Source organism: Adiantum capillus-veneris, chromosome 24 (assembly GCF_014529385.1).
Source record: "Adiantum capillus-veneris isolate H3 chromosome 24, ASM1452938v2, whole genome shotgun sequence".
NCBI lineage: Eukaryota > Viridiplantae > Streptophyta > Polypodiopsida > Polypodiales > Pteridaceae > Adiantum > Adiantum capillus-veneris.
The window spans coordinates 80,791,489-80,811,589 of NC_140954.1; the positions used below are offsets into that span (position 1 = coordinate 80,791,489).

Genomic DNA, 20,101 nt, shown 5'->3' on the forward strand with positions numbered 1-20,101 from the left:
TTGCCTTCAATTTCGGACACTGCTTGATCAAGTGATCATAAGCTTTACAATAATGGCAACGCATCTTCTTTTTTTCCTTATCACCAGAATTGCCAGACAAAGTGTTGCCAGCAGAAGCATTAGGAATAAGATTTTTCACTCAGAGCACAACCATAAGAAGTGGTTACATTAATGTTCCCACCTTTTCTTTGAGCTGCAATAAAAGCCTGTTCAACTGCGCGCTGCCTAGTCCTATTTTTTCTAGAAAGTGACTCTTGCAACAACAATGTGCATAATGCATCAAACTTGACAACTTCAGGATTTCCTTGGGTCATAAGTCTCCAAGTACTAGCAAAAGTCTGGTAAGAATCTGGCAAAGGATCGAGAACAGTCTGCACAAGTGAATTATCAGAAATGACTTCTCCTGCAGATATTAGTTTCTCATTAACATCCTTGACGCTAGCAAGGAAAGTGTCCATTTCATCTTCCTCATGCATAATCTTCGATTCCAGCTCTTTACGCATCAATGAAGCGAGAACAACACGTGCTATATAACACAAACCGTAGAAGACTGTAAAGGACCTGTTATGCAGAAAACGACACTGATAAAATTTTGCACAAAACGACGAAATAGCATGTGCAGTACTGCCTAGTCTCACAAGCCCTCTTATCGAGGTTGTTTAACAGCCAAGGTGAAAAACATGGCCTTGCCCTTTTGATCGCCTTTGTGCTTCAACTCGTACTTGCTACCAATTGGTCAGACACCGCCTCTGGTTTCCTTCCCAACTTGCAGAGTTCGCTCAAAAATATTGACTATGCCAAAAACCCTTGACTACTTGCCTTGTTTGCTTTGCTAACTTGTCAAACTCGTATAGATGCCAAATCTATGAAGTGAGTTCAAAAAGTTTCAACTCCGAAGTTTCAGACCAGTCTGAATTTTTTTTTGACTTGCGAACGCTCACCAAATCTCACTGAAATCGGAGAAAGTGAGCATGCGTGTGCTGGAGCTGCTGGCAACTAGGACGCAACCTGCTCTGATACCAATTGTTGGAATTAGGGTTGTAGGGGAACACACACAACTTGGAGAAGACTAAGGAAGCTCAAGGCACACAACAAAGAGTGTATTGCTTAGTGTGCAATGGAAAGATAGATAGCCCTAGAATGAATGGGCGTATATACAATGCACAAGAGAAAAAACCTCCTAGTGAGGGAAAAAATGCCCGGACGGTCCTAAGTGTTCATACACATCACTACCACATGTATATGGTAACACTTATGAAAGCAAAATGCGGTCTCCTCAAGGGAATTGGTGGTAGGATATGCCCAATATAGCACCCGAAAGGAAGAGAACTCTAGTCGAAGCTACGTTTGGGCATGCATTGATGCATTTTATCATGACATTTCTCATCAATCGTCATTCATCAATAGCAACGAAGTAGAACAAATGCAGCGTCAAAGGCCTCTAGCAAAGATTCTTCTAGGAGCCAACAGGGAAGAAGTCAAGCATAGATAGAGCATGACGAGGAGTCAACAACAACAACTTTTCTTTTTTGACCCGACTATATATATATATGCTTGTGCTCGATCAAAAGAAGGATTTGTTTTTTGACCTTTGAGAGTTTACTATGAGATTTCAAGTCAGGGATTGCTAGAGAAACATGGCAATGCTTTGGTCAATATGTATGCAAATATGGTGGCCTTACGAAGGCACAGAAACTCATCAACACTATGAGATGAGGAGTCAACAGCAACAAGTTTTTCTTTTCTAATCTAACTATAAGGTTATCCTTTAACACCGAGTTTTACTTTTGAGATTTGATTATAAGCTTGTGCTTAAAAGAAGGATTTATTTTCTGACCTTCACATGTCACAATGAGATTGCAAGTCCAGGGCTCTTGCAGAAACATGTTGTGCTTGGCAATGCTTTGGTCGATATGAGATTGCAAGTCAAGGGTTGTTGGAAAAACATGAAGTTCTTGATGAGGATCGTCTTCGAGATGTTGCCTTTCTAGGCGTGCCTTGATTGTAGGAAATGCCCAACACGGCTAAGGCAAGGAAGGTTAGAGATTTTTTAGGCAAGGAAGATCATAGTTGTTTTAGCCCAGATGCAAAGGGTAGGTCCTTTTCCAAATGCAATCGCCTATGCTTCACCTTGAACGCGAGTTGATCGCAGGGATACACTAACGGGAGGAGGCTAGGAAGCATGTCATTAAGCTCACTGGGAAAGGTTCAATTGACAACATTGCATTGGTTTATAACAATCAACAAACGAGTGTCAAAATAAAAAGGTACATAAAAGTTTTTCAATTTTTCCCTCAGTATGAACAATGCACTGAAACGAACACACTGAAATTTGCACACTGTCGTGGGAATGGCATGTTCCCTCGTATTATAAACTTTGGGAGGACTATGCAAACTCCTCGTGCAAGGAAACTTGCATGCTTTTCTTTTCTTTTTAAAAAAATAAAAAAGAAACATTATTATAAAAAAATATTACATGGTATTATTTTACGTAAACTCTAAACTTAGTCATGGTTCTTCTGCGAGGTATACAAATCAAATTTGGAACATAACAATTGCAACACAAGACACATGGTATTGCAACAAAAATAAGGTAATATGTTTTTTATGAAAACAAAAGCTCTCTCTCTCTCTCTCTTTCCAATTCCCTTCTTAAAGGATGCATCCTCTCATTGAATGGTGAAATGACATAACCTTAAATTAGTTAACAGGTTCTAAACGAACCCACAACTACTTTTTTCTATTCCATTTGGCTTGACTTGAATTCAGCCACATTCTTATTCAAATGACAACATAAGAGACAAATTGGGTCAAAGAAATAATACTATGGAAAAGCAATTCTATATATACTTCTTGCTTCACTTAATCTATATTTAATTCAATTCAATACAAATACAAATAACATATATGTAAATTGTGGTGTCTTTTTGCTTTAATGAGTGCAAGATATATCTTAGGCTTGTCCATGGTGCAATCTGTCGGATTGCATTGCTTTAAGGATTTTCTCTTGGTAAGAGTAGGATTAAAAAGAGTCGAGTTCTTCTCGGTAAATTCAAAGAGAGGATTGTCTCCAAATGGAAACACGTGCACTAGCAACACATTTATGTGATAGGATGTGTTGTATTATTTTCGTTCCTCTAGCTTGCTTCTGTTTATGATTGCTCTAATATCTCACAATTTCACCCTCTCCCTTTAATTCCAGCTCATGCACATTATTTAATTTTAAATGCTGCTAATGAAGCACTCTAGTTGTATTTTAGAAAGGTAAGTGGCTCAATTGTGCCTAAAACATGTTTTGGCCTTGGGTGAGTGCGTGTTTAAATCCTGAAGGTGTGATTCAGCTCCTAGATAGTGAAAGTCCATGGTTGTCTTTTGCAATTTGAAGCTACAACACACAGCCGAGCCCGTGACATTTGGCTTGCCGGCCGATTGAGAAAACAGGCAAAACACTCACGCACACACGCGCGCACACACACAGATCTAAAGCTCCTTCTGCAAGCAAGAATTGAGCCCTAAGTCAAAACGGCATCCCTTCCGACTTCCTGCGCAGAGGAGCTGCAACGGCGGCAATGTGGCTTCTTCGTTGTTACCCTTTGCTGCTCCTGGCTATGGCAAGCTTCTCTCTTCGCCTTGCAATGGCAGCTACAGCCACTCCCTACAGTACGAGTTTTGTTTTGTTTGCTCTTCCTCTGTGTGTGTGTGTGTGTGTGTGTGTGTGTGAGAGAGAGAGAGAGAGAGAGAGAGAGAGAGAGAGAGAGAGAGAGAGAGAGAGAGAGAGAGACGTTGCAATCAATGTGGGAAGCTTCATATTGCCAAATACTGTGATTCTTCCAGTGCTCCTGTGTGTGCCTTTTTTTTTGTACGTACACAATACAAATTCTTAAGTGGAGCAGCGTCCCCCCCCCTTCCTTCTCTCTCTCACACACACACACGTGTCCACCCTCACACATTTACATGAACATGCACACACTGGATTGTGGCTTTGCCACCGCAGGGGCACCTATGCGTATATCTTAGGTTATTTGTGGTTACTTGCAATGACTTGATTGCTGTTTTGTAAAAGAATTCTGTAGCTAGCATTGTGCTGGGAAATTATGCGAAATGTTTGAAATGTTTGCTTAAGATTTTGTCTGCTTCCAGATTTCACCATCAGAATAGATTGTGGAGGCTCTTCCAATTTCACGAATGAGTTCAATCAAAGCTGGGTTGCTGACCGTTTTTATACAGGAGGTATCAAGATAGAGTTGCCAGATGATGAAAAGTTTACATTTACTCAGGAAAAGACACTCCGTTCCTTTCCTATTACAGGAGGCAAGAAGAATTGTTATGTTGTGGATATGCCAAATGGTTTGTATTATATCCGAATGTTTTTTGTGTATGATGACTATGACAACAAGACCCATGCCCCAAGCTTTGATGTTTCCGTAGAAGGCACGGTTGTATTTAGCTGGGGACCGGAAGCATGGACAGAAGATAACATAAAGTTTGGTGCCTACTCTGATGTATTTGCCCCGATAGAGGATGGTGAAGCAACCATTTGCTTCTATAGCATTGGGACAGATGCACCGCTTGTGGGTGCTCTTGAAGTTGTTCAAGTGGATCCAGATTGTTACAACAAGGTGCTGGATCAAAATGTTCTTTTGGTGAATTACGGTCGCTTCACAGGTGGAAACAGCTCCTTTGGTGCAGGGATGAGCGCAGAAACGGATCTGGCAGGCAGGGCCTGGGACTCAGACCTAGAATACACACATAGCTTTGCAAGCAGAGTAGTGTTGACTACAAATCAAGCCATCCAGAATGCAAATCGAGCGCCTAACTATTTTCCCATGCATCTGTATCAGAGGGCACATACACTCAGCTACCAAGACACACTGGAGTTTCTTTTACCAATCGATCCCAAGCTAGATTATTTGCTTTGGTTCCATTTTGCAGAGATCGACCCAAAGGTCACTGCGGCAAGGGAAAGGGTGTTTGATATCCATATAAATGACAAAGTCATTTCAAACGTGGACATTTACGGAGAAGTAGGAAAATATTCAGCCTACGATATTCAATTCACTGCAAGGAACTTAACAAATGCTACTCTTAGTGTAAAGCTGGTGCCTCGAGTTGGATCTCCTCTGATTTGTGGTCTAGAAAATTATGCGCTCCTACAAAGGGATGTGTCAACTGATCTTAGCGATGGTACAATTGTGACTTGTGAATCTGGTTTACATCAAAGTTGCCACACAACGTTCCTTAAGCACACCACTCCTTTTATGTTCAGTGAAAGCAATGCAAGCAATAAAAAAGTCTTTGCAAGTTCCAGAAAGGATGGGCTGGAATGGCGATCCTTGTGCACCTTCGAATTGGGATGCTTGGGAAGGAGTGACTTGCAATCTTGAAAAGGCCAATGCGATGCTAACCTTGACTCATCTGTAAGTGACTTATGGAGTGACTTGGTGTGTTAATAGTTTTCAGTCATTTCTAATCAGTGTAAGTTGTGTGCTGTGAATCAGTGATCTTTCTAGCCAGGGACTTCAAGGATCCATTAATGGAGAAGTAAGAGGATTGGTGCATCTTTTAACATTGTGAGTAGCTTTATAATTTATTTATTTATTTTTGCAATCTATGGCTTTTAAGTATCATTTCGTGCAATACTCAGTCTACAACTCTGTAGCAAAAATATTGCTTTTGCAATTTATGGTTTTTAAAGTACTTTACTCAATAATCAGTTTACAACTCTTCTTGTAGCGATGAGAAAAGATTCAACGTTGAAAGGTTACTGTTTTTGATTCATCATATGGTTTCAGGAACTTGAGCAACAACCTTATCAAAGGAGTTATCCCTGAGGGACTTGGTAGTAGCCTTCTAAAAGTAGTGTAAGTGTTCAATTTGTTTTTTTGTCAGGCTATCCATGCCGTCCACTCGTGTGCCTACTTCACTATTTTGTTACTTTTCTTTTGCCAGAGATTTATCTTTTAACCAGCTCTCTGGCAGCATACCGAGAAGTCTAAGTTCCTCTAATCTTAGAACAGTGTAAGGTCAAGGCCTTTTCCTTTCGTGAAAACTTCGTAGAGCTACTGGCTGATGTTGTAACTACCATAGATGTGACATGCAGTTTACTGAATGGAAACCGGCTCGAAGGTCAAGTTCCAGAAGGCCTTTACTCTATCGGGGTTATCGGTGGCTATGTCAAGTATGTCATCAAACTCTACTCTTTTTTGTCCAAGCCAAGCCAATATAACTTATTACAAATAGGCATGGTGTCTTCCCTTTCCTCTCGGTATACGGTTAATGTGTGCACACTGGCTTTCATGTGCTTCTTGATTTTTAACTGGTGTTGTATGGGAGACGCTTTAAATGAGCTAAGCAGGAAGGCAATAATGCATTATTTAATGGCCCATACCTATCTATTCTCTAGTGTTTGGGGTGAAAAAGCCACCTAGCACTCATTTTCTTGGTGAGTTTCTTTTTTTCATGCTAAAACATGCCTTAAAGGAGAAGAGGCAGTACAAATCTTAAGATCTGTCTACTTCAGGATATCTAATAGCCTCATTTGTGAAGCATGAAAAAAAGTGCTTTGACCCTCGTCCTTCCTGGAAGTGGAGGAGCTAGTTTCCCATTACAACAAGCATTGTCATTGATTTTAGAGACTGTGAGAACAAAGGCCAAGTCCGAGTTAAAGGACAAAGGAAGCAAATATCATTCGATGTACGAAATGAGTCCCATATGTTGATCAATTGAGAGAGACTCAAAAAAGGTGGAGACGATAAGAGCTAGGACCCCGAATGGAAGGTTGGTAGCAACTGAAGAAACATGAGGAAGAGCTTGAAGCACTTAATGAACTTTCAACCTGAAATGTCACCAACAACCGTTTTAAGGAATCCCAAGGTTGGAAATTTGCCCAACTTTACGAAGAAAAACTGCAGTTGCAACCACTGTGCATATCAATTTATCCAGCAACGTTGCTCACGTCTAGTTTGCAATGGTTTTGGACTTTCATCTCTGGATTAAGTTGTTACCTTCTTATGCATTATTGTGGAACATTGACCAATTAGTTTGCATATCTCAATCATAAAGTTAAATTAGATGGAGGTTGAGATAAGAAGAGTTTGGGCTGTTATACAAATTACTCTTCAAACAATCCATCTGGAACCGCTGCACAAGACATAGGAGGTTGCATTGGTAAAAAACAGGTGTAATCGGGCACAAGGACTCCTTTTAAGGGGGGGGGGGTATCTCACCAATTTGACATGGTAGCCATTAGTGACTTGACAACTTTCCGACACGTGCGGGCTTTTCTCTCATGCAGAGTGCTTATGAGAGAGCAGACTCAGAGTGCTTGTGTGAAAAAGACCCTTACAATTGGCTATTCAGCATTTTAATTTGTATGCGCACACAATTGGTTTGGATTCTTTGGGTTGCAGATGCTTGTTGTAACCTTTTGAAGCATTAATAAATAAATCCGACCACCAGGGCTGGCCACCTTAGGGGCCAATGCTTTTTTGGAGGGGAACTCTGCTCCTCTTTGTGCAGGTGATTGTGTCTTGTTCTAAAGATGTTTTAAGTTCTCTATTCATGTTTTGTGGTATCAAGTCTTGTGTGGTACTTCACAGCCTGTCAACAGTTGCTGACCGGTTGCATCTCTTTCTATTGCTGTAATGATGCTACTTGATGACAAGTCATATCCATTACAGAGCTATCAAAACCGTAGTTTTTTTTCATACACGTAGGATTGCCCAATCAGACGTTTCAAATGTGGGAGTATGATTGAATTTCATACTTCAAGCTTAAAAAATTGGGGTGCTAAAATTTTTGGCCTCAAAATGTTTGGCAATTTTGCAATGTGCAGCTTCTAGGTTCTAATGTGTAGTCTTTTTGTTTGAAGATAATGGAAATTCATGCATCTTGTTATATTTCTCCCCTATTTTCTTTATGGCGCTATGGGTCTGAATCATACTTTTTTCATACTTGCATACCCATAAGAGTATGCAGTATGTTTGGCAAATGAAAAAACTAAGCATTGAACCTACTGTTTTGTTTTGGCTGAAGCCTTTCAGATAATGCTGCTCTTTGTGGAGTCCCATCGCTGCCCACATGTTCACTGCTCTGGGAGAGTCGTCAATTGTCAGCTGGGGCAAAAGTAGGCATAGCATTTGGAGTCATTGGAGGGGTCTTACTACTAGCTGTTGCTGCATATTTCATTATCCAGAAGAAAAACAGCGAGGATTACAATTTTGGTCTGCCACATCAGCTAGCAAGTAAGCGTCCTAATCACTGGTTATACTAATTTCTGTTTAGTGGTTTAGTGGTGATTCTCTCTCAGAAAACTATTACCATTAACATCAAATGTTGGGTATTCACTAATAAGGTTGCATTCCAAAACACGTATTTATCAGTCTTCCCATACTCCACGATAAATACCGTGCCAGTATTTAGTACTTTACGTGCTGGTTGTCTTTTATACGCGCACACAAACACACATACATGCGTATATGCAAGCATGTATCTAGGGTTGTGTACATATGATGTATACATGCATGTGCTTATGCATGTATAGTATATACATGCATATGTAGTGATTCTCCATATTGCACTTTCTTTTTTTGTACCACACTTATCGTACTATCTGCCTTGTTCATTATTATCATTAATATCAAATGTTGGTTATCATGAAACAGGTAGAGGCTCCCGCTACCATCGGCAGAAGTCCCGACTCCGTTTTGAAGGCGATGATTCCCAGTATATGAAGAATACATTCAACAGATCTGGCTACTGAAACTGATTTTGATTGTATTATATTTTTAGCATGCGAAGCGAGCACTTGCCAACAAACTTCCTGCCATGTATGTACATGCGAGCAATGGAGCTTTTGTCGTCGCAGGTGAGTACCAAAGTCGGAAATAATGATTGTCCAGCATTTTCCAGGGAAACTTGCATGGATAAGCATATATATATACACACACAGAGGATGGAGGTTACAGGGACTTGGTGGATCACAAAACGATAAGATGGTTTTTCCTGGGACCAATGTTGCTGCTGCCATATATATATTTGATGGGCAAAAAGGATGAGCTTTGCAATACAAAGGTTTTTTGTCGGGCTCAGTGTTCTTATGAAGAAAAATTAACCTCTTACTTTGGAATCCAAAAGCACAATTCTTAGAGCTTATCCTTTCAAGGAGGTGCAAAGGACAAGCTCTGATTTCCCTCCCGGGAGATCTAACACAACCATAACCATAACCATGTCTTGACATAGTCTGGACGTTTATAAGCCCACAAACATCATTGAAATATGACAATCAGCCTTTCCTCCCTTGATTCTGCACCGTACTTATATGTAGTCAGTGTTGAAGAGGGTTGCTCAAACCCGATACAATGCAAGGAATATATGTGAGTTTCGAAGTGTAATTCATGCTTTAGCTCCTTGAATGGGCCTCATCTCTCTCTCTCTCTCTCTCTCTCTCTCTCTCTCTCTCTCTCTCTCTCTCTGGTTTGTGTAGTGGAATACACAGCTCGAAGTCTTTCACATAACAGCGATAAATTGTCTGGAAATGAAATATGCATAAAGAGAGTAAATCTGTAGCACAGGTTAAGTACAAGGAACAAGTCACTCACAAAGAGCTCAAGAATTGCCTAAGGGTCTAGTGGATAAGGTTGGCAACCTTACGCAGTAAAGGCAGAAAAAAATGCTTCAGAAAATATTAATATGCTATTGAATTTATCATACAATATTGGATGGGTGTAGGGAAGTTAAAGGAGGGTAATGTGCAAGAAGGTTCTCTGTTGCTTACAAAGGTTGTTTAAATGATTGTATCAGGAATGCAAGATCTACTGCAAGATATTCCTTGCACATGACTATAGTTTGTAGGAGAGTTGGTGAAGTGTTAGCAAGAGTCCAGTTTTCAACTTCTTCTTGACCAACTTGCATTTTGATGTTGTACTGTGGAACAGAGAAGTCAATTTTGCTTAGTATTGCACATGTTGATTTAGATTAAACAATCTTGTGTGAAGAGCTCGGGAATAAAAAAGGACTTGCATGCATGATCTTGGTGGAGCTAGCTTGGTTGGTTGATGTACTCATCCTTCATGACCTGGGTCATGGATTTGAGTGCGGCCAAGCGAGCCTAATAGTGCTCATGGACGTCCTCTGTATCATCATGACTGTCTACCAAAAAAACAAGAGGAGATGGAGGGCTAGTACTAGTTCCAAAATCGAAAAAGTTATATGGTTGCATTGGTGAAACTTTGCAGCAACCATTTCACATTGAAAGCAACGTATTGATGACACATTTCTATTGCAATTATGCCTCACCAAAAAGAAATAAAAATGTGTATAGAAAATTGGTTGGGTAGAAAAGCTTCACATAAAACATCTACTTCACTTGATGAGTCACAAGTATGAGTGCTAGTCCTCGTTGAGTAGCTGGATTCTCCACTAGAAGCGGAGGATGTTGGATTTACTTCACCCATTTGAGATTCTTTAAAAATTTGTCATAACAAGATTATTTGAAACAAATCCACAAAATGATTCTGTTTCAATTGTAGGGTGAATAAGCTCTAGGCTATTTTACATTAGATGCTAAGCAAGGATCCGGTTCCAAATACCTTTAGTTCTGCTTGCATCTTTTGAGCACAATGGTCAGCATGCATGCCATGTGTGGTGCACTTATCAAAGGATAAGGAGCCATTTGACAACCTTCCCAAAGGGGATGTTAACCAATGGGCTACACCTTTTGCAAGGTATGCCCAATATAGGTAGGGCATGGAGCTCTTAACCCTTTTCATCCAGTGTGAAATGAGGACATGTCTCCAATTGCCATCACCTATGCTTGCATCTTTGAACGCATGTGGAATTATGGAAGACATTGACATGGGCAAACAAAAATCACAAAAAAATTGTTGAACAAGCGTTGCTGGAAAAAGATCTTGTGCTTGGCAATGCTTTAGTCAACATGTTGTGCAAGCACAACAAGTTCCTTATGAGCTTCCTATCTGGGATGGGGCCTCTTGGTAACCATTAGGGCAAACTATGGGTAACCGTTTTCATCAAATGCAAATGAAGGGCTTCTCTTCGAATGGGTCACTTGTAAAGATCAGTGGCAACATGCAAGATGTCCACGATGAAATGGAGTTCTATAAGTTGAAACACGCTAGCAAACACCATGTTTTAGTGAAATTCTCTCCTTGCCTTTCATTTGTATTTACCCTTCTCCTATTTTCTTGAAGTAAAGTACTCACATGGTTGGTTTTTTGGAATATAAAGAAATGGGATAAAAACCATTTGTGCTTGGCAAAGCTTTGATCTACATGCATACATTATTTAGCAAAGAACTCGACAAAGAAAAACTTAGATTGTGACAAAGCAGATTACAAGGATCCATAACGGTGCAAGAATCCCTCTACTAAAGCTGCATTGGTTTGTCTCCTTGACAAATCTGAAAATAAACAATACCGATCCAATAATCTCAATTATCTCTCACAGGTAAGAATTTGGGCATTTCAATGATCTCTCACAGGTAAGAATTTGGGCTGCCCAATACACTAATCATCCAAAAACATACAAACTCTTTGAAATTTGACGACACAAGAGATGCCCATCAAAAAACACCCACGATTCTAATAATTTCATTAGAGATATAAAAACATAATTCTCATAGTACCCCGCTTGTCCATTCAGACCTTCCACACTGTACTTCCCTATGTGAAGAATCTGGTCCTAATACACCATCCTTGCACTCATTTGACATGCAATACAGACCTATTATCAGAAAAGGGACGGGAAATGAATAAAAAAGAACCCAAAATCAACATGAATCCATCTTGAGGGTCAATAATCAATACATATACCTAAAGTAATACCAAGAAATCACATATTCACCACACCCGAGTAAAGCACAAGCTCTAGATGAAAATAGTAGTCATCTGCAAGATGATGTAACCATCAGCATATTATAGACAAGATGCTACATCCCCAAAAAATTGTCATCGATGCCTGATAGTGGGTGTAGAACATGTGCATTCCAAAACAGGCGAACCTCACATGGCCCATGGAATGTTAGCAGGACCCTTTGAAAGCTAAAAACACACTGAAGAAAGCATCTCCCTTCTTCTCCAAGGCATGTTTAAGCATGCCAAAAAGGTAAAACATATGCTCCCAACACACAAAGCATATGGAAAATTAAACATACTCAAAACAAAATTAATACAATGCTCTCGGATAAATTCTGTACATAATGCAAAGTAACGTAAGCCTCATGTGGCAAGTTACATTGTCTAAACAGGACTCCTGAGGAAGTGCAGGCTGAACATACAAGTTATGAGACAAAGAACACAAAAGGTCGACAACCCACAATAGAGTGAATGTTTACAAGATGAATGTAGATAATACAACACAATTTCTGATAAGATATAAAACCGTGAAAGATGCATGCATACATATACTCTCTCCAAATAAGCGGATTTGTACAGTGGTGCTTCTGATGATGATGTCTCCCTTCAACTGTGGGGGATTTATTGCTGTAAACTCTCAAAAAGTGCCAAAAAGTATTAGAAAAACTGTAGGCACCCACTAATCTTATTCAGTGTATGCTTGTCATCTGCAGTAAATAACATATATCCCCTTCCTTCCCCCAAGCAAAAAAAAACTTCCAATTACCGAATTGGTCGTCTTTGTTGTTGATCTGTCGGTGGTGCCACCTCAAGCCTATCTTGATAAGTAGAGATCCCTTGGAAGTTGTCTGCAAAAGGATTGGCACCAGCAAAGGAGGGAGTGTCGGGAGAGCTAACTGGTACTCCCATCATGATGTTGGAAGGAGTAGCAGTATATCTGGGAGCACCGCCTAATGCAGGCGATAGTGGTATTGCAGAGGTGTAGTTATATTGACCACCTGGAGCTGATGGAGGGCGAGCGGAGGGTCCCACCCTTTGCATAGGCGTGGGTCCCTTCTTCTCAGAAAGACCAACCAAAGGTGCCTGTTGCAAGGGAACACCCTCTACCACCTGCTGCAGAGGAAGCCCCACTGCTCGGAAACGGGTAGGCATGCCAGGAGCAGGTGGAGGGTTGAGATTGGCTGGATTGAATTGACTGCCAAGTTGGGAAGTCATGGCGGCCAATCTTTGACCATGCATAGGATCACTCGCTTGTCTCTGGATATTCACCACCTCACCTTGCTGATAGGGGTTGCTCCTTACACCTTCTGCCAAGACAGCTGCAGGGGCTACATTGCTGGAAACAGGGGCATGCCCCTTGAAAGCCTCAAGCTGGCTAACGTTGCTCATCAACATGGTCGGTGCCGGGGGTGGGCTTGTTGTTCTAACTTGTGGAGCAAGGGCCTGTGTATGTAGAGAAGCTACTCCGGGCGGAGATTGCGGGCGAGATATCCCTGCAGCTGGGCGGTTTGCACCTGCGGTATTTGCTGGTCTCCCAGGCACTGCTATAGGAGGCAATGGACTTGTAACCATACCTACAACAGGAGATGCAATCTGTGACGTGAATGGAAATTGAATGCCCGGAGCTTGAGTGGTATAAGTGCCTGTTGAGATCGGAACTTCCAATCCGAGCGTGGGTGATTGCTGGTAAAGATAACTTGACACTGGGGCGGCAGTAGGCAACTTCTGTTGCTGTACTGTGACAGGTGGAGTGGCACTTGTTGTCACTTGTACTTTCCGAGTTGTTTCAGCATCCTTGGTAGTGGCACCAAAAATTTGTGGCATTAAAATGTCTTCGTCAGAGGCAGCACTTGATAGCTGCTGAGACACAACCAGGGAGGGTAAGTAGTGAGCCAATGACGGTGAAACCTGCTTCGATAATCCATCATCTATATCGCCTTTAGAAGCTGGACTTCCATTCAATGCAGACACTGGTACAGCTTGCTGCATCACCTTGTCCTCGTTACCCAAATGCCCTCCAGCTCCGGCGTGAGGAGAAACTGGAAATGCCATGTGTTTTGATTTCTCATCCACTCCAAACTTGGGCATAGGCTGCTGAGGAGCAAGAGCTGGAGGTACCAACTGGGCAGAAGAAGTGCTCGAAGGAGACAGGACATGTGGAGATGAAGCTCCTTCATCTAGCTGCAACACATTCAAATTACGTGCAAGTACGTGCGTGGGTGACAATTCATCATCAAAAATTGGCTGCCCCATCAAAGCTGTACTTTCAGAAACCAAATCTCCTTTGAAAGCCTTAGAAGAAGACTCTGACACTACTCGATGCAACCCTGCATCAAAAAATGCGGTTTCAGAGCTTCCACTTACCTCATCAAAGCTCCCCTTGGCTGAATACTTCTGGGACAGATCATCGTCGTCCATCAAACCAGCCGGCAACAACTGCTCCACACCTCCCACGCTGCTACTTAGAATGCTCTTGTCAGATGTGAGCAGCATTTCACTGTCTACATGCTTTCTCTGCTCGGGGATACTCCCGCTGCTATCACCAGATCCAAGGCGAGTTTTACTGCTAAAGCTCCCTATTGTGCCATCAACCTCTGTTGGTGGTGTGGGCAACCCTTTTGATGCTGCATCAGCCATAGCAGATAAGAGAGAGATAACTGCCGGAGGGGCAGAGGAAGAGGAACCCATTGTCGTAGGCTTGGGTTTGAGAGGCGAGGGTGATCCTGGGGCTGAAGCAGCTTCATTTGGACTAGCTTGTTGAAGCAGGGACCCGAAAAGGGCTGTGGGAGAAACGGAATTTCCCTGCTTATTTTCCATGAGCTGCTCCGCCGAGGGCATACTATTGCCATAACTAGCCACAGCCGCCCATTCCTCCAAGGCATCTAAGTTATTACCCTGAGAAGGATATTCAGGTGTCTCAGAGACAATTGATGACGTCTCTGATCGCACTCGTGAAAGCACTGGCAAACCATTAAGAATATCCACAAACCAGCGCTCCCGGCTATGATTATTTTCCATCATCTCTGACAAGCTTGCAGTCTGGCTCCTCTCAAGCTTTGATGGAAACAAGAAGAGCCGAAGACGGGCGGCTGAAGCCACACTTTTCCCAGCACTCTGCAACCTGTCGTACTCCTCCATCATGTTTTCAAGGTCCTCATCAGATGTGACCGAAATGAGAGCATCCAAATCCTCATTGGGGAGCTGATATTTGATCATCACCGAGGATCCAAACATCCTAGAGAGCTTGGTGGTGAGCTCAGAGAAAGTGATGCTCCGGCTAACCACAGCGATGCGGCTCTCACCGCCAATGTATCGGAGCAGGTTGTCATGAGGACGGGGGAGGATGCGCCCACCATAGCTACACATGAGCTTCACTCTGGTGAATGCGGCATCATCCCATTTCACGGGAGGGGGCTCCTCAGTCAGGTATCCTGTGCGTCCGCCTGCAACTCCACCTACAGATCGAGGGGATGAGCCCACATCAGAGTCTGCGTAAGCGGGAAGAGGGGGGCCATCGCCGTCAGGAGCGGCGGGAGACGGATCTGCACGCCTCATTGCGATGAATTGGGGAGCTTCGATCACATAGTGGAGGAGGCCATGGATGGATCAAGGGGTGGGTGTGTGTCTGTATGCGTGGGGAAGATATGAGAGAGAGAGAATCTGTGTGCGTGTACCTGTACAAGCGCGGGCGTTTGGTGTGAGAAATGAGGGTTTAGGAATGGAGAGCAAGTCGCGTTAGAGAGAGAAGGGAGAGACTCACAGAGAGAGAGAGAGAGAGAGAGAGAGAGAGAGAGAGAGAGCTCTTGCACGCGAGAGGCTTCTCTTTTACCATAATTAAGGGAAGAAAAAGTAACATGTGATTCCCCACTAAACGCCCTTTTAAGGAGGGCCCTACATTCTGTCGCTTCTTTTTTTGTGAGGGCAGCAAGCACAAGACCAGAATTGAGCTCGAGACTTCCCAAACCCCCCATCACGTGATTTTGTACAATGACAGCGGCAAAATGTCTACTAGAGTAGCCTAATACACGCGAGTGGATAACAAGAGAAAGATTCTCTTACAGACTAGCCTCATGCGTGACACAAGTATATCCCATATCTTTGGTTATATGATCAATTTGTAAGGTATGTTTCGCACGGAACAAAGGTAGCATTTGAGTGACGTCATCGCCCCTTTTTTTTTCCTTCCTCAACATTGCCTCCGAAACGTAACTCTACCAAAAATGGCAGCGTTAAGCTTTGAGCAGCAGCATTGAGCAAAAGCGACAAACGGCAAGAAACTTGGAGCACGGTCCTTCTTTGGGAGGAAGACGAGAGATATTGATGGCACGAAACTATGCCAAGTCCTTCATGCGAAAGCGCTCTAATATGTATTATACTAAGTGCACCACCAATTGTTAAGAAGATTGCAACAACCTAGGATCGAGCACGATCCTTAAGTCGCTTGCTCACACTTACACACGCTAATCAATGTAGCATTTTGTAGCTTCATAGAAAATGCCTACTTTATGCTTGCACCCAAGGTCACGAACAACACCGGGTGGCCACCTTGTCTGTTAGCTTAACTTAGTTGGTAAGCCCATGTCTCTATTTGACATACGGTCCTTGAGGGGGGAATTCACGGGCAATACCGGAGCGAAACCCATTATCATAAATGCTCTGATAGAGAAACGTTTCATCCCCAATTTTGAGATAGAAATTTGAAAAATGCTTGGAATCTTTCTTTTGTGTTCTTGATTTGCTAAAAAGTGTACTCCCTAAGACTATGTATAATCTTATTTGGAGGTGAATCCTCGGAGATACCCATGACAACAAACGAACGCAAAAATGGTAGCCACACGACAAAGGCATGGGCGAACGCTATCCAGTAGTTGTGCAGTGTGGCGGAGTCATCCCCAACAGCAGGGCGGATAGATGGCACATACATGCAAAAGGGAAGTGGGGGGGGGGGGGGGGGGGGGGGGGGAGTTTTTTTCAAGCAAGACATGCCCTATTGTTCAACCATGGTAACTTTCCATGTGGCTTAGCTCAGCATTGTAAGGGTCGTCACCTAAATCAATGTCGTCACCTTGAATCAACGATGGTTAGAACCCAATCATTAGAGTTTTAATGGAAGCCAAACCAAAGGCTGCGCATAATGGAATCTGAGCAGATTCTAGGTTTATCTCTAATGCCTTAAAAGGCCTCAAAATTTCTCAAACAAAGCATGGAGATAAATTTTTAAAAATGATCAATCTTAGTATCGTTTACTTCGTCTTTTCATAACGAATCTAGTGCACCTCAAAATGATCGTGCCCCACCTATTGCAACTTTCACATCACAAAACTACCTAAATTTGGAATCCTCCCCATAATTACTTATTTCCAGCTAAGTTCCTCTACCCCAGGCATTGCAAATGACGACCTCTCTCAATCATCGAATCACCTCAACGAAGTAGGGATAAACTAGGGGATGAACTAGGGTAATTAGTTCACACCTAGTTTACCCCAAGTTATCACCACGCAACAATCCGACGGTCAAGCATGCATGTGATTTGCCACGCCTAATCTCAGCCATGGATTCCCCCTCAAGGAGTCCCCATGCAAGATATGAAGAGGTTGACAAGGTGCTTGAATTGTATCCTTAAGGTTGAGGGTTCACGTATTGTTTTTATTAGAAAAATCAAAAGAAAATTACAAATCCAATTTAAATAATAAAAATCTATACCAACAAATATCAAAGCACACACCAAACCCAGTGAATTGAGGTGGAGTGTCATAAAATCTAATATCTAACCAACCCAAATGATTTTCTCATATTAAACTGATCATCTAATGTGGGAGAATAAATGAGAACAAGGGTTAGAATATAGACATGTGCTTACAGATCTATCTAAACACAGGGCCAATAGTAAAGGGGTCCAAATGAGAGATGGTATGTCAAAGAGCAAGGCTAGCCAATGAGCTTAAAGACCTTAGGGTTAGCTTCATTGAAGACTTCCATAGGAGAGTCCTTTGACCTTAGGTAAGCTAGGGTTGTGCTTGAGGTGGGAACCCGGCCCAAGCTTGAGGCAATTGTCCTGCTTGCTAACTAAGGTGCTTAGTGACGAAGGTGCTAAGGTGTCCCATGAATAAGGTGCTTGAGGGTAAGGTGTTCCACAAAGTCAATGCATGTCCTTACTCAAGGGGGGGCGACCCCTCATTCTAGGGGCTAGAGAGAGAACACACACACCCTCACACAATGCAAGCTTGGTACCAAGAAGGCAAATAGGACATTTGTCAAGCTCCTCCTCATGTTGCCCTCATAGTGTGCCGAAAGCCTATTGGTTAGCCTCCCAAGGGATCCAATGATAATTTTAGTTGATTTAATTAATTGTTTTCGCATTTATTAAGTCATCTCTCTCAAAGGGGAAAGGGGGACACTTGTCCCAAGACTACCCTTGTTGCTTGATATGCACTAAGCCTGTGATTGGCCAAGCTTGAGGAGGTCCAATCATATGCAATGTAGTGCTAGAAGAAAGGGTCACACACACACTCTCATTGTGTGAAGTGCAAAGTGCAAGAGCTCCATCTCCTTCTCCAAGCTAGTAGGGGAGTTGAGAGCCTACACCAACACTCTTGGCTATGGAATGCAAATCCAACCAAGAGCCATGCTTCAATGCTTAAGCTTGCCATCTTCATTAGTATGCTATTATGTATGCTAGCAAGAAGAGTGATGATAAGTGAGGAACTATTTCTTTCTCCTATGAATGTTTCTTCTTCCTCTTCCCTACCCTCATTCCCCGCTAGCTCTCTCCACCTTTCAAGGTGTTTGAAGCCTTGGGACGAGGCTTGGGATAGTTAATGTTTTTTGCAAAGTTTATGTTATGCTCGTGATGCATGAAGCTGTCCATCTTCATTGCATCACCTAGGTCACAAGAAACACAAAGATTGTATTGTACCAAATCTCTCTTGACGGGAGAACCTATATTACAAAAGTATATTGGAGGGGGGACCAGCTCTACATAAATGTGGTCCTCAACTGTTGTCAAGTTCTCCAAACTCTCTCTCTTGCAAAAGTATTGTTCATGCTAAGTTAATTAAGTACTATGATTATGTTGCTACCATCAATTAAGTTCACCCTCTATGTCCTCAAAGTAGTCTCACAAAAATGCTCTCTTTAATTCTCCTAATTCCGCTATTCTCAAAATTCATAGGCCGTTTCCATTACATTGGTATCAGAGCTGTTGGTTTCTCTTTTCTTGCTTAAGAAGAGAGGTCCTTAACTTGTCTATGAAAGGTTGGGCCTGTCAATTGCAATAGGGTAAGTGGGACAGGGTTGGTTGAGAAGGACTTAGTTTGAGTTACACCGTTGGGAACTATAGTATTGATAATGGAGCCTCTCGGGGCTTGCCTTTGGATTTACCATTATTGAGCTACGAGAAAGCCCAACAGGAACCATAATCAACCGAGCAACGTTAGACCCTCTCCACTAGTCTTTGCCATCAACAATGTCTAAACCACTGGTGTGGCTGCTTGAAAACTGATTTTCAAAGGTAAAGAAGAGTAGTGACTACGGTTTTTGAGGGTACCAAAGCACAAAGTAATCTATACATAAGTTTAATTAGCACGGCTGACAATAACCAAGAGAGTAGAATGAACATTGATAACTTTGATTTTGCACATGAAGGTGCTAATGATGATGGCCCCATGTTTCTCAATTATCTTGTAACTAGGTTGCAGCAAGCTATGGGCAACCCTCTTTGCAAGCCGAAGCTACTCAACAACTTCGCGCTTATTGGATTTCCTTTCCTCTCCAAGAGGAGAGAGAGCTTAGGAGGCCTCTTGATGAGACCCCCAAAAGAAGACTCTCTCCCATACGAGAGGAGGAATCAAAAGAACGAGAAAATAATGAATCCCTAAGTTCCTCTAAAGATGTGGCTCCACGAAAGACGGTGATCTAGACGGTCGCCAACTCCTTCCAAGAGGAAACAATCAATTCACAGTCCTTCTCCTCGTCACTTTGAAAGGGAAAAGAGGAAACAAAGTAAGAAAAGGGCGAGAAAGAGGTCACCCTCTTCTCCTTCTTCTTCATCCTCCTCATCTTTTGACGAAAGCTATGGCTATTCTCCTAAAGAATACAAGAGGGGAGGACATAGCAAATCTTACCCTGCATGACAAAGGTCACAAAAGCTCAAGAAGTTCAAAGAGGGAGGAAAGAGTATGTCTTTTCTCACCTATGATGGCACCTTTGGTGCTACCGACAAAGTATTG

General features: G+C 42.4%; 2 protein-coding genes across 7 annotated transcripts; one reads left to right on the forward strand and one right to left on the reverse strand.

Annotated features, from left to right (window-relative positions):
* Positions 1 to 3,362: 3,362 nt before the first annotated feature.
* Positions 3,363 to 9,392, forward strand: LOC147426651 (Di-glucose binding protein with Leucine-rich repeat domain-containing protein). 6 transcript variants are annotated; one of them, XR_015186194.1, is made up of 10 exons: positions 3,367 to 3,660; positions 4,141 to 5,184; positions 5,267 to 5,417; positions 5,499 to 5,570; positions 5,793 to 5,861; positions 5,950 to 6,018; positions 6,101 to 6,178; positions 8,035 to 8,243; positions 8,664 to 8,866; positions 8,951 to 9,392. XR_015186194.1 is itself a non-coding variant. In XM_086498513.1 (10 exons), the coding sequence occupies exons 1-10, from the start codon at positions 3,570 to 3,572 to the stop codon at positions 8,759 to 8,761; spliced, it is 1,800 nt and encodes a 599-aa protein (XP_086354639.1). In that variant the 5' UTR covers positions 3,367 to 3,569; the 3' UTR covers positions 8,762 to 9,392. The 6 variants fall into 6 exon arrangements, 3 of the variants coding, with proteins under 3 accessions (XP_086354640.1, XP_086354639.1, XP_086354638.1); XR_015186193.1 differs by having other exon boundaries at positions 8,664 to 8,828; positions 8,911 to 9,392; XM_086498513.1 differs by having other exon boundaries at positions 4,141 to 4,347; positions 4,429 to 5,184; positions 8,664 to 9,392.
* Positions 9,393 to 12,183: 2,791 nt separating this feature from the next.
* LOC147426652 (uncharacterized) lies at positions 12,184 to 15,632 on the reverse strand. The gene is made up of 2 exons (XM_086498007.1): positions 14,238 to 15,632; positions 12,184 to 14,054 (listed from the first exon to the last, which is right to left on the reverse strand). The coding sequence occupies exons 1-2, from the start codon at positions 15,426 to 15,428 to the stop codon at positions 12,636 to 12,638; spliced, it is 2,610 nt and encodes an 869-aa protein (XP_086354133.1). The 5' UTR covers positions 15,429 to 15,632; the 3' UTR covers positions 12,184 to 12,635.
* Positions 15,633 to 20,101: the final 4,469 nt, after the last annotated feature.